The sequence below is a fragment of the Pleurodeles waltl genome, chromosome 3_1 (assembly GCF_031143425.1).
Source record: "Pleurodeles waltl isolate 20211129_DDA chromosome 3_1, aPleWal1.hap1.20221129, whole genome shotgun sequence".
Lineage (NCBI taxonomy): Eukaryota > Metazoa > Chordata > Amphibia > Caudata > Salamandridae > Pleurodeles > Pleurodeles waltl.
This window is the reverse complement of record NC_090440.1, coordinates 1,371,743,036-1,371,755,204: the sequence shown is the minus strand read 5'-3', so window position 1 is coordinate 1,371,755,204 and position 12,169 is coordinate 1,371,743,036. Positions and strand designations below refer to the sequence as shown.

The 12,169-nt window shown below is 50.2% G+C and overlaps 1 protein-coding gene across 4 annotated transcripts in view; it reads right to left on the bottom strand.

The window, feature by feature from the left end:
* ARHGEF12 (Rho guanine nucleotide exchange factor 12) overlaps positions 1-12,169 on the bottom strand; it is a 794,162-nt gene that overhangs the window by 296,045 nt on the left and 485,948 nt on the right. For all 4 annotated transcript variants that reach the window (XM_069224871.1, XM_069224872.1, XM_069224873.1 and 1 more), the window contains one exon: positions 10,616-10,783. In XM_069224871.1, the coding sequence (XP_069080972.1) occupies positions 10,616-10,783 (168 nt within the window). The remainder of the gene's footprint in view (positions 1-10,615; positions 10,784-12,169) is intronic.

The following is a 12,169-nucleotide window of genomic DNA, read 5'->3' as shown; positions in this document are numbered from 1 at the left end:
CCGGGGCCGGGTGGGGCTCCTGAGGGGCCGCCTGCTGGGAGACTTCCGGAGGTGAGAGGCGAGGTGGAGGAGGATGAGGGGGCCCCGTTAACGAGGGGCTTCCTTGCCTCCCGGTTCGATTCGCTCCGGAGCGACCTCCAAGAGCTTCAAAGGGACATCTCCTACGAGGTTAAAGAGTTGAGAGCAGAGGTCACCTCCCTAGGTGAGCGGGTAGCACAGGTTGAGGAGGGTGAAATCTCCCGAGGTGAGGAGGTGGCTGATCTCAAACAAGAATGCATTCGCCTGCGGGAACAACAGGATCTCCTTCAGCTTGCGGTAGAGGACCTAGAGAACCGGTCACGTAGGCATAATAACTGCATTAGAGGAGCATCGACCGGGGCATTGGAGAGTTTGTGGGCGAGTTGTTCCGTTCAGTCTTAGGCCTGGCGGAGTCCCGAGAGATTACGCTTGATAGAGTGCATCGGGTGGGTCGGGCTCGAGGTGGTGGAGATCGCCCTCCGGATATCCTGGCATGCGTCCATAACTATGGGCTCAAGGAGTGTATACTGCAACGGGCACGTAATCTGCTGCAGATCCAATTTAGAGGGCTCCAGCTTCAATTATTTCAGGACCTCTTGGCACGGACTTTGCAGCGACGGCGCGAATTCAAGCCTATTACGGAACACTTGAGAGCACAGGATGTGTCATACTCTTCGGGTCACCCGTTCCGCCTTATCTTTCGCTGGGATGCGCAGCTCCATCAAGTGAAGTCCATATCGGAGGCAAACCGGATCCTGGGCCTGATGGAGGGTGGCCAGGACCTGGGTGCGAAGCTGGGCCCGAGCAGAGAGGACCGTCCGAGCTGGAAGAGAAAGGAGAGAAGGAGGAAACAACAGCGACCCACCGCGTCAGAGCAACTGTCGGAGCGGCAGTCGGCAGTGAGCAATGTGGCAGCTGGGACCAATGTTCAGGACTAAGGCACTTGAGGGCGACTGGTCAGCATCGGGTCGCTTATTCGCTGGCCTACTGGCTGTCAATGAGGGGCCTGGGCGGCGGGGTGGATGGGCCTAGCTGATGAACTTAAGGGGATTTCACGACCCAGTTGGGGTACCTCTGTGGCGATGAGTGCACGAGGACTTTTTTGGTTGCGAGCACCTGTTGTGCGCAATGGTTGTTTGTTGATATGCTTCCCTGGGAGTCCGGTCTATGAGTATGATTGGCGGAACAGCCCCGTGTCCTTTCCCCTGGTGACTCTCTCCCTGTAATAACATGACAGTTAAGTGTCTAAGTTTGAATGTTCGTGGGCTTAACAACCCAACCAAGCGGCTAGCAATTCTGTCAGGCTTGGAGAAATCTGGGAGCCACATCTGCCTTTTACAAGAGACCCAGTTGTTACACAAAGACACGTTTCGCATGCGCTCACGATGGTTCCCTAGGCAACTTTGGTCCTCAGCCACTACGAAACATGCGGTGGTGGCAATATTACTTGCAAGGACTTTTGCTGGGGAGGTAGTTGGGAAGGTGTCGGAAGTCCTGGGTAGGTTCCTAGCTATTAGAATGCGGCTTGGGGCTTTTTCTTTCACCGTTGCTTCCCTTTGTGCTCCAAATTCCCAACAGGAGACTTTCCTGAGACAGTCAATTTCCCCTGTATTTAGTTCGCCAGAAAGCGCCATTCTGATAGGGGGGGATTTCAATCTGGTGATGGACAACGAGCTTGACCGCTCGGGCCAACGCTTTGGGCAGACTGGGGCATTGACGGAGATGGGGCGCCAATGGTTAGCGGAGTGTGGGCTGGAGGATGTGTGGAGGAAGTCGTATCCTACACTCCGAGACTATTCCTTCTATTCTGCGGCGACCAAGACTTACGCACGGCTCGATCTCTTTTTGGCCTCACAAAAGTTTATGTCCCGGGTTAGAGAGGCCACGATAGAGCCCAGGGCCTTGACTGATCACGCCCCTATTACTGTGGAGTTGGCCATGGAGGTGGGCCGCGTGGGAACCCTGACCTGGCGCTTTAAGGACTCCTTGCTTCAGAGTCAGTCAGCGGTGGAGGCGATTCGGCGCGCGATTTTGGACTATATTGCCTTTAATGACGTCGGTAGCACCTCCATGGAAACTCTCTGGGAGGCGTTGAAGGCAGTAGTGCGGGCGAGGTGATGGCGCTGTCTGCGAGAGATAATAGAGCGAGGAGAGAGGTGAGACAGAAGTTAGAGCAGACTGATTTGTTCCCCTTCCGGTGAGGTGGCCTATACAAGTGACCAAATTGCTGGGGCCTTTGCGGGATTTTACCGGGGTTTATATGCGGTGGATGAGCGGGATGACGCGACCCTGGATTCTTACTTAGAGGGCATAGCAATTACTCCTCTTGGCGGGAGGGAGGCGGCGTCATTAGACCAGCAGATAAGGCCAGAGGAAGTTATATCTGAGATTTCCCGCCTGAAGACTGGGACGTCCCCCGGCCCTGACGGGTTCACGGCATTGTTTTACAAGACTTTTTGTGCGGAGCTTGCCCCGCTTCTCACAAGGCTTTTCAATTCCTTTCGGAAGACGGGGACACTGGCGCCGAGTATGCTAGACGCTACCATTGCTGTTATACATAAATCGGGTAAGGATCCGGAGGACTGTGCTTCGTATAGGCAGATCTCGCTTTTGAACATAGATGCCAAATTGTTCACAGGGATACTTGCCTTCTGCCTTAATTCTTACATGCCGGGTCTTATTGATGCTGACCAGTCGGGTTTCATTCCTAATCGGCAATGTGGCGATAATACGAAGCGACTTTTGCACCTGCTAGATAAAATTGATAGATCTCGTAGGGAGGCGCTTTTTCTCTCTATCGACGCTGAGAAGGCGTTTGATAGGGTTCATTGGCCATACCTCTTCCGGGTTCTGAAGCGCTTCGGTTTGGGTCCGGGCTTTAGATCATGGATCCGATGTGCCTATCAGCTCCCTAGAGCGGCGGTCCGAGTCAATTGTGTGCTTTCTATGCCGTTTCCGGTTATGCGAGGGACCAGACAAGGGTGCCAACTCTCCCCCCTCTTGTTTGCATTATATATGGAGCCCCTCGCACAGCGTTTACGAGACTGCCCCTTAGCTTTTGGAGTGAAATTTGGCGGAGACCACCATCTTATCATCCTATATGCAGATGATGTGATTCTTACACTTGCCGAGCCCGCTACCTCTTTGCAGGTGCTTATGGAGCTACTAGCTGAATTTAGCCAGATGTCGGGATTTAAAGTGAACATGTAGAAGTCTCAGGTCCTAAGTCTCTTCTTGAGCTCTGACCATTAGGAGGATTTGAGAGCTCGATATTCTTTCATTTGGTCGTCTTCGCGCCTTTCCTACCTTGGGGTGGAGTTAGCGACATCCGCAGCAAAAACGGAGAGCCTGAATTATATGAAGCTGGTACGCGATGTTCGGCGGGATCTAGAGTTGTGGGGGAGACATAAGCTGTCTTGGCTGGGTAGGGTGGTGGCGATCAAGATGACTGTTCTGCCGTGAATACTCTATATGTTTCAGGTGCTCCCATTGACTCCACCCCTCCGGACTCTCGCCACCCTGCAGTCGGCGGTCCTGAGATTTATATGGGAGGGCCGAACAGCGCGTCTATCGTGACCGATTTTATACCGCCCCAAGAGCAGTGGGGGACTGGCGATCCCGTGTCTCCTGAGATATTTTCAAGCAACACAGCTGCGCTTTCTTGTAGAGTGGAGCCGCCCTCTCACGGAGAAGCACTGGTGTTTCATGGACCAGGCGGTGGCGGGCTCTCATATTTGGAAGGAGCCTTGGCTCCGGCACAGGCATAGAGCCGGAGGTCTCTACGTGTCCCCAATAACTGGGACAACGCTACGAGTGTGGGATGCGGTGGCTTGTCGTTTAGGGCTGACTTCCTTCCCCTCCCCGATGACCCCCATAGGTGCGAACCCTGATTTCGAGCCTGGATTCCGTCTGGAAGGTCTGAGACGTTGGTATAAGGGGGGCTGTAGGAGAGTGGGAAGCCTTTTTGATGAACATGGGGTTTTGTCCTTTGACCAGATGAGAGAGGCCTATGGCCTGATGGAGGCGGATAGGCTGATGTATTATCAGGTTCAACACTGGGCTCTCGTGCCGGCGAACAGAGCTCTGATAGATAGGCCTCTAACGCCGTTTGAGAAGTGGCTGTTCCTAAAGAAGGATGATAAGTCATTTCAGAGCTCTATCGCCTCGTGCAAGGAGAAAGCCGCCCGCCTAAGTCAAAGGGTCAGTTGAGATGGGAGAGGGAGCTAAAGAGAGAACTCTCGGATGAAGGGTGGGACAGCATATTCTATAGAATACACCATACAGCATACAATGCCGCAGAAACAGAGACATCATACAAAGTCGCCTCTTACTGGTACTATACCCCAGCGTGGTTGCATGCATGGGACCATGATAAGACTGACCTTTGCTGGAGAGGGTGTGGAGCTACAGGCACTCTGGTACATTTGCTCTGGCACTGCCCCAAGTTAAATCGTTACTGGGAAAACATAGATGATATAGACGCAGTGTTTCAGGTTAAGATCCGGAGATTCCCATCGTACATTTTATTGGGACTGCCCAATCCTCTTACCTTTCCTTTAAGATCTCTAAAAGGGAGGCAGATAGCCCTAGCACTCAACGCGGCGCTGCAGCTGATTCTAGCTCTTTGGGGTACAGGTAAGGTCCCGACTCGGGTCTCATGGCTTCAGAAGCTTTGGTTTATTCTTGCAATGGAGAAACTCACATTAGCCTCCCAGCAGCGCGTAGGAGACCTGGGAGAACTGTGGAAGCCGTTTCTTAGACTTCTTTCTGCAGAGTTCGCTGAGTTGACCTGCCCGACCTACCTGAGAGTTTTGAGATTGATCTGAAACCTAGATTGGGTTCCGGTGAGGGAGGACGGTCGTGAGGGGGTACGGGTGAATTAGGGAAGGGGCTGAGGAGTGAGAGGTACAAGGATGACATGGACTTTTGGAGGGAAGCATTGTTGAAGTGTTATTATTTATATGTTTATGTGGTTCTCACCCGCGGGATGGACATCTTGGATGATTATTGGACATCACCAGTAGGCACATGGCTCAGTAAGAGGAGGACTGGCAGGGGAGTTCCTCTGAGCATGGATTGGGCATTCATGAGAAAGATCTCTGTATGAAGATATGGTATTCCTTCTGTGCTGATACATTGCATTTTATGTCCTGTGATGGGTGCATCTTGTATGTTTATATTTTTATAAAACAATAAACACATTTGATCCTAAAAACACACCCTCAGTGGCACAGGGGTGGCCGGGTGCAGTGTGCAAAGCAGGCATCAATGGAGGGACCCGGGGGTCACTCTAGCAGTGCAGGCAGGTACAGGGGGGGGGGGGGGGGCGTTACGGGACAGCCACAACCTAGGCTAGGCAGAGGGTCGTCTGGGGGTCACTCCTGCACTGAGGTTCGGTTCCTTCAGGTCCTGGGGGCTGTGGGTGCAGTGCTTGGTCCAGGCATCGGGCCCCTTGTTACAGGCAGTCGCAGTCAGGGGGAGCCTCTGGATTCTCTCTGCAGGCGTCGCTGTGGGGTCCCAGGGGGGTCGTCTCGGGCTACTCACGGGGTCGCAGTCACCGGGGAGTCCTCCCTGTGGTGTTGGTTCTCTGGATCTCGAGCTGGGGGCATCGGGTGTAGAGTGTGAAGTCTCACACTTCCAGCTGGACGAGTGAGTTCTTGGAAAGTTGCTTCTTTGTTGCAAAGAAGTTGCTGTTTTTGAGCAGAGCCGCTGCTCACAGGAGTTTCTTGGTCCTGGGTGTCAGGGCAGTCCTCTGAGGCTTCAGAGGTCGCTGGTCCCTATTGGATGCATCGCTGGTTGCAGGTTTTTGACTCTGGAGACAGGTCGGTAGGGCTGGGGCCAAAGGCAGTTGTCGTTGTCCGTCGTCTCTGCAGGCTTGTAGGTCAGCAGTCCTTCTTTGTAGTTCAGGTTGCAGGAATCTGATTTCCTGGGTTCTGAGGTGCCCCTAAATACTAGATTATGGGTGTGTTTAGGTCTGGGAGGGCAGTAGCCAATGGCTAATGTCCTGGAGGGTGGCTACACCCCCTTTGTGCTTCCGCCCTGTGGGGAGGGGGCCCATCCCTAATCCTATTGGGGAAATCCTCCAAAACTAAAATGGAGGATTTCTAAAGGCAGGGGTCACCTCAGCTCAGGGCACCTTAGGGGCTGTCCTGACTGGTGGGTGACTCCTCCTTGTTTTCCTAATTATCTCCTCCAGACTTGCCGCCAAAAATGGGGGCTGTGGCCGGAGGGGCCGGCATCTCCAGTAGCTGGGATGCCCTGGGGCGCTGTAACAAAGGGGGTGAGCCTTTAAGGCTCACCGCCAGGTGTTACAGTTCCTGCAGGGGGAGGTGTGAATCACCTCCACCCAGTACAGGCTTTGGTCCTGGCCACAGAGTGACAAAGGCACTCTCCCCATGTGGCCAGCAACTCGTTTGGTTGTGGCAGGCTGGCAGAAACTGGTCAACCCCACACTAGAAGTCGAGTTGGTATTCAGGCGGCATCTTACAATAAATTGCACACTGGCATCAGTGTGCATTTATTGTGCTGAGAAGTCTGATACTGAACATCCCAGATTTCAGTGTAGCCGTTATGGAACTGTGGAGTTCGTGTTTGACAAACTCCCAGACCATATACTCTTGTGGCTACCCTGCACTTACAATGTCTAAGGTTTAGCTTAGACACTGTAGGGTCATAGTGCTCATGCATATATGCCCTCACCTGTGGTATAGTGCACCCTGTGTTAGGGCTGCAAGGCCTGCTAGAGGGGTGACTGACCTATGCCACAGGCAGTGTGAGGTTGGCATGGCACTCTGAGGGGAGTGCCATGTCGACTTAGTCATTTTCCCCCCACCAGCACACACAAGCTGTGAGGCAGAGTGGATGTGCTGAATGAGGGGTCCCCAAGGTGGCATAAGACATGCTGCAGCCCTTAGAGACCTTCCCAGGCATCAGGGCCCCTGGTACCAGTTACAAGGGACATATCTGAGTGCCAGGTCTGTGCCAATTGTGGAAGCAAAGGTATAGTTTAGGGAAAGAACACTGGTTCTGGGGCCTGGTTAGCAGGGTCCCAGCACACTTTCAATCAAAACTTAACATCAGCAAAGGCAAAAAGTCAGGGGGTAACCATGCCAAGGAGGCATTTCCTTACAGGTCACTACTAGAGGACCCCCAGCATTGCCCCTGCCAGCCTTCTGGGGTTTTCGGGCCTCCCAAGCTGCTGCCACCCCTCAGACAAGATTTTGCCCTCCTGCTGCTTGGACAGTAGCCTCCAAAGCCACTGGTATGCTTTGAAGAGCACATTTGGTGCCCTCCGTGCATAAACCAGTCTACACCGGTTCAGGGACCCCCAGTCACTGCTCTGGCACGAAACTGGACAATGGAAAGGGGCGTGACCACTCCCCTGTCCATCACCCCCCAGGCGTGGTGCTCAGAGGGTCCCTGGGCTCTGCCATCTTGAATCCAAGGTTGGCAGGGACCTCTGGGAGCATCTGAGTGGCCACGTCAGGCAGGTGACGTCAGAGCCCCCTCCTGATAGGTGCTCACCTGGCTAGGTGACCAATCCCCCTTTCAGGGCTATTTAGGGTCTTCTTCTGGGGTGGGTCCTCAGATTCAGCTTGCAAGATTCCAGCAGGACTCCACTGCAATCGCCTTGACTTCTACCAACTGGAACCGCGTCTGGACCCTCCAGGAACCGACAATCTGCATCCATGAGGAAGACTCTGCTTGCAACATTGTTTCCACGGCTCCTTCCAGCTTCTGCAACATTTCCCTGGCTGTACATCCTCTGAGGGCAGCAAGTCTTCAGTCTGCACGAGAAGGATGAAAGAATCTTCCTTGGAGTCACTCCCCTGCATCCTCAGGCACCTACAGCAATGACAACCGGCTGCGTGGATTTCCTCTCATCCTGAGCTGTGTGGATCCTGCATCACGGTGGTGGTCTGGAGTAGTCCTCTTCATCCTCTCTGCCAGCTGTCCAACTTTGGTGGAGGTAAGCCCTTGCCTTCCCGTGCAGGACGGTACCCCTGTGCACCGCATCTCTTGCAGCTGCAAAGGCTTGTTTGCATCTCCTCAAAGGGATCTTCAGGCTTCGTGTAGTCCAAGCCCCCAGCACTCCTTCCTGGGACGCACAGCCCTCTGGTTCTGCAGCGTGAGACCCTTCTCCAGTCGTGCTTCATGGGCTCTTCTGTGACTCCTGTGTTCCCATCCTGTGGGACTCCTGTCGGTGCTGCCTCTGCTCCTGTGGACTCTGTCACTGAGGGTCCCCTCTGACTTCCCCTCCTGGGTTGAGTCCTCCTGGGCCTTGATGGTCCCTGGCAGCTCCACTTTCTGCCAACCCAGACATTTGCCTTTGCCAAGGCTTGTTGGTGGAATCCTTGCACCAGAACCCAACTGCAATTCTTCTTCAGTGTGAGACATCATCTGCATCCCTCAGAAACTCTTCACAGACTCCAGGGCTGCAGTGCTGACTTTCTTCACATCACCGACGACCAACTCCTGCAATCCTAGACTGGTGGGTAGGGGCTCCTGCCCCTCTCTGGACTCTTCTGTGACTTCTGAACTTGGTCCCCTTGTTCCACAGGTCCTCTTCTTCAGGAATCCACCGCAGGTTTCTTGCAATTTTGTCTGGATGTTGCATTTTCTCTTTTTCTTCTTTCTGGGTGGTTTGGGGGAAAATCCATTAACTTACTCCTTTCTTCATGGTCTCTAGTGTTCACTGAGAAACTTACCTTTGGGGGTTCCTAGTACTCCCAGCTAACCTCTACACATTCCATGTACCTAAGTGGGGTCCTGTGTTTGCATTCCATTTTTCTAGTATATGGTTTGGGCTCCCCCAGGATCACTATTGTCTATTTGCATTTGAACTGTTTTCTACCACTTTCTATGCCTATTGCTGATTACTAGTGTACATATTAGTGTTACTTACCTCCTATTGGAGAGTTGCCCTTCTAGTACAGTTTTGCATTTGTGTCACTAAAATAAAGTACCTTTATTTTTGTAACACAGTGTTTTCTTTCATGTGTGTAAATGATGTGTGACTACAGTGGTATTGCATGAGCTTTGCATGTCTCCTAGATTGGCCTTAGCTGCTCATCCAAAGCTACCTCTAGAAAGCCTGGCTTCTAGACACTGCCTACACTACACTAGTAGGGAATACCTGGACCTGGTATAAGGTGTAGGTACCTCAGCTACCCACCCACACCAGGCCAGGTTCCTACACCTGCCCTCTACAGCCTAGCTGCATTAAAGTAATTGAAGATGATGCAGTTTAACCAGATGCACACTTTCCAGTCATAGTACTCAATTTAAAGGAGTAGCGAACAAACTAAACCAGGAGTGAAATTCAAAACAAGTCCAATAAAAACCTACACCAATCGCTGGAACTATTTTTGAATAATCACCCAACCAAGCTCTAGGATTGCTGCTGCTGTGTTTTTGACTATGTAGTTCCGCACTGAGCCCTGATGTCCAGGCCCAGATAATGTGTTCTGACTCCCAAAGTATGCATATAATTAACTATTACCCAATTGGTTTATTTAACGTATTTATAAGTACATGGTACAAGAGGCACCCATGGCTAGTCAGTCAAATATCACTAGTGGACTGCATCAGCTAACGCTGCCACCACTACAATGATAAGATTAAAGGGTGTCTCTAGGCCGGACACTTTAGCCTAGACACCAGCATTAAACCTACCTACTAGACATGAAAAAATAAACTCTTTGCCAGGTCAAAACCTTCCTTTTTAATATTAATAAGCCACTCCAGCAAAGACCTTAGTAGCCCTCCAGACAGGGTGCTTAATATTAAAAAGTGAGGCATGTTTCTTTTTGTTTTAACTTGTTCTGACAGTGAAAACCCAACAGTGCCGTTTTCATTGTAGAAAGGTCATCAGTAGTCCAATTGGCTAACATGGAGTTTCACTAGCCACCACATTAAGTGCCAACTTCTATTTGAGACCACGAAAGATATTACCCTAAGGCATCAAATTATTTATTTACAGTATTACGGTAAGGTTCAACACAGAGGTGACTTTAGAAAGTGACCTTTGTTGCCTAAATCTCCAGTATCCTTTTGTGATTATCTGCAGCAGTTGTCACTCAAGACAACATGCTGAAACCCATGGCCCCCATGCCTCCCAAACCGGACCCCCCTCCCCTCCCCCACACACAAAGGGTAAAGCATTCCCAGGAACAGGGAACAAAGAATTGCTGATGGGAGGTGGATTGACCTCCTCCAGCAGGATGACTCCTGGGCGGCGGCCACAGATGGCCCAGCTTCAAAAAAACTTCCACCAATACTATGGGTTCAAGCATTTGTCTCACTCACAGGACTCTTCTACCAATCTCCACCTAATCGTCACATGTCATTTAGTTTCTATGAGTTAGTCTAATTTGTTTGGATTAATGTGATGGCCACTTAATTTTCAGCTTTATGATTTTTGATGCACAAGGTTTATCCATCCCATCATCCACAAGCATCTTTCTGACTGAAATGCATTTTTACAGTTATAGGTACCTGCACTCCTCCGCTAAAACAGTCCTGTACATTTCTCCACCAATTTCCTCCCAATGTTAACTGTATCTAAGACAACAAACAACCAATCAAAAACATTTACCTGTAGCCACCTGTCGTACCAGCACAGTGCTGAGCTTAATGATAGGACTGAAGGTTTGCTTGTTCTCTCCTGTAGATGACAGGATCTTGTTATGACTTCTCAGAACCAGTTTATCATCTTGTTTCTGCAGAAGAACCAGGATATCCTCCAGCAACAAAGTATAGAGATCTGAGAAAGAGAATTGCAGAAGGGTAATATAGTGGTAGAAAAGACAGTACATTTGTACTAACAATTCAGTTCCATGTCTCCTATATAGAGGGAGAGGGTATAGCTATTAAGATAAAATCAGCGACTGGAAAGGGGGTACTATGAAAGGGTATGGTGTAAACATCCGATATATTTTCATATTAATGATTTCATTTTATGTCACACTTTCGGCTACTTTCTGCTGTCTTTTTTGGGTTAGTTCATAGAAGCTAGAATGGGGAATGCCATTTTGCTGCAGAAGAAATGAACTAAATTCTCAGGGTCAATTTTATTACCCTTAATCAGTCTAAGAAAGTTTCTGGTAACTACTCAGGATTTGTCCATCTGGTGCTATCTTGAGTGGCCTAAACAATGGGCCCAGACTAGTACACATAGCTTCAGAGTGTAGTCTGAACACCTAGAGCCTGATCCTTAAGCATAAACCTTTTGAAGGCATTTTATTCTTTCTGACAGTCATCATCAAGTTCCAATTATCAATGCGTCCGAATATTCCGAACTAGACTGACAATTCAATCTGCCTGGCGGCACCAGAGAAACTGCTGAATCAACTTCAGCAGGTGCAGAGAACCACTGCCTTGGCACGTGATCTTATGACCTCTCCAGCAAAATTCCAATGATATGAGGCAGAATTGCTTTCAAGGTAACAGTTATATAGAGAAATACAACAGAAAGTCCAACAAATTTTCATAGCAAAGCCTCGATAGCTCTTCCACTGATGCATTATGTCTCTCTGACCTCAAGGTACAGATAGCAATGAATAGGTTACTTATATGTAGTATTACCTTTTTGTTGCTTGAAGTCCCCCCCTATAAAGTCAGATGTATACATTATACTCTGTGGCCCAGAGTGTGATTGGAATCTTCAGATTCGTTTTATCCCATGGTGACCTGTATAGTTCTAGGGCTGTGTACCTTAACTTATATTTAAGTATCACACTTTGTTTAGGTCTTAAGAAGGGGTGGGGAATTATAACCCAGAAAAGTCTTCAAGCTGCATTACTAAAACAAGTAAGTAAACTTTTTATTCTGCAGCATCTGCTCCAGATTTACATGCTGTGAATTGATTAGGTAGCAGCATTTCTTTTATTTGGGAAGTTAGCTGGAAGTGAGCACATGTTTGCAAACAAGTGTCTTAAGACCTTCTTGCCCACCTTAGTTTCTCTGGTAACTTACGCAATAGTTTACTGAATGTCTGGACTGATGACTATGGGCTATAGCCTTAGAGCCCGCAGTAGCGGGCTCTACCGGCCATCAAAGGCCCGCTCCAGCTTAGAAGAACCGAACCAAAGGCGAGGGCCTTTAACAAGGGATGGGGACTTTAATGGCCCGTATTTCCCGCCGTAGCAAG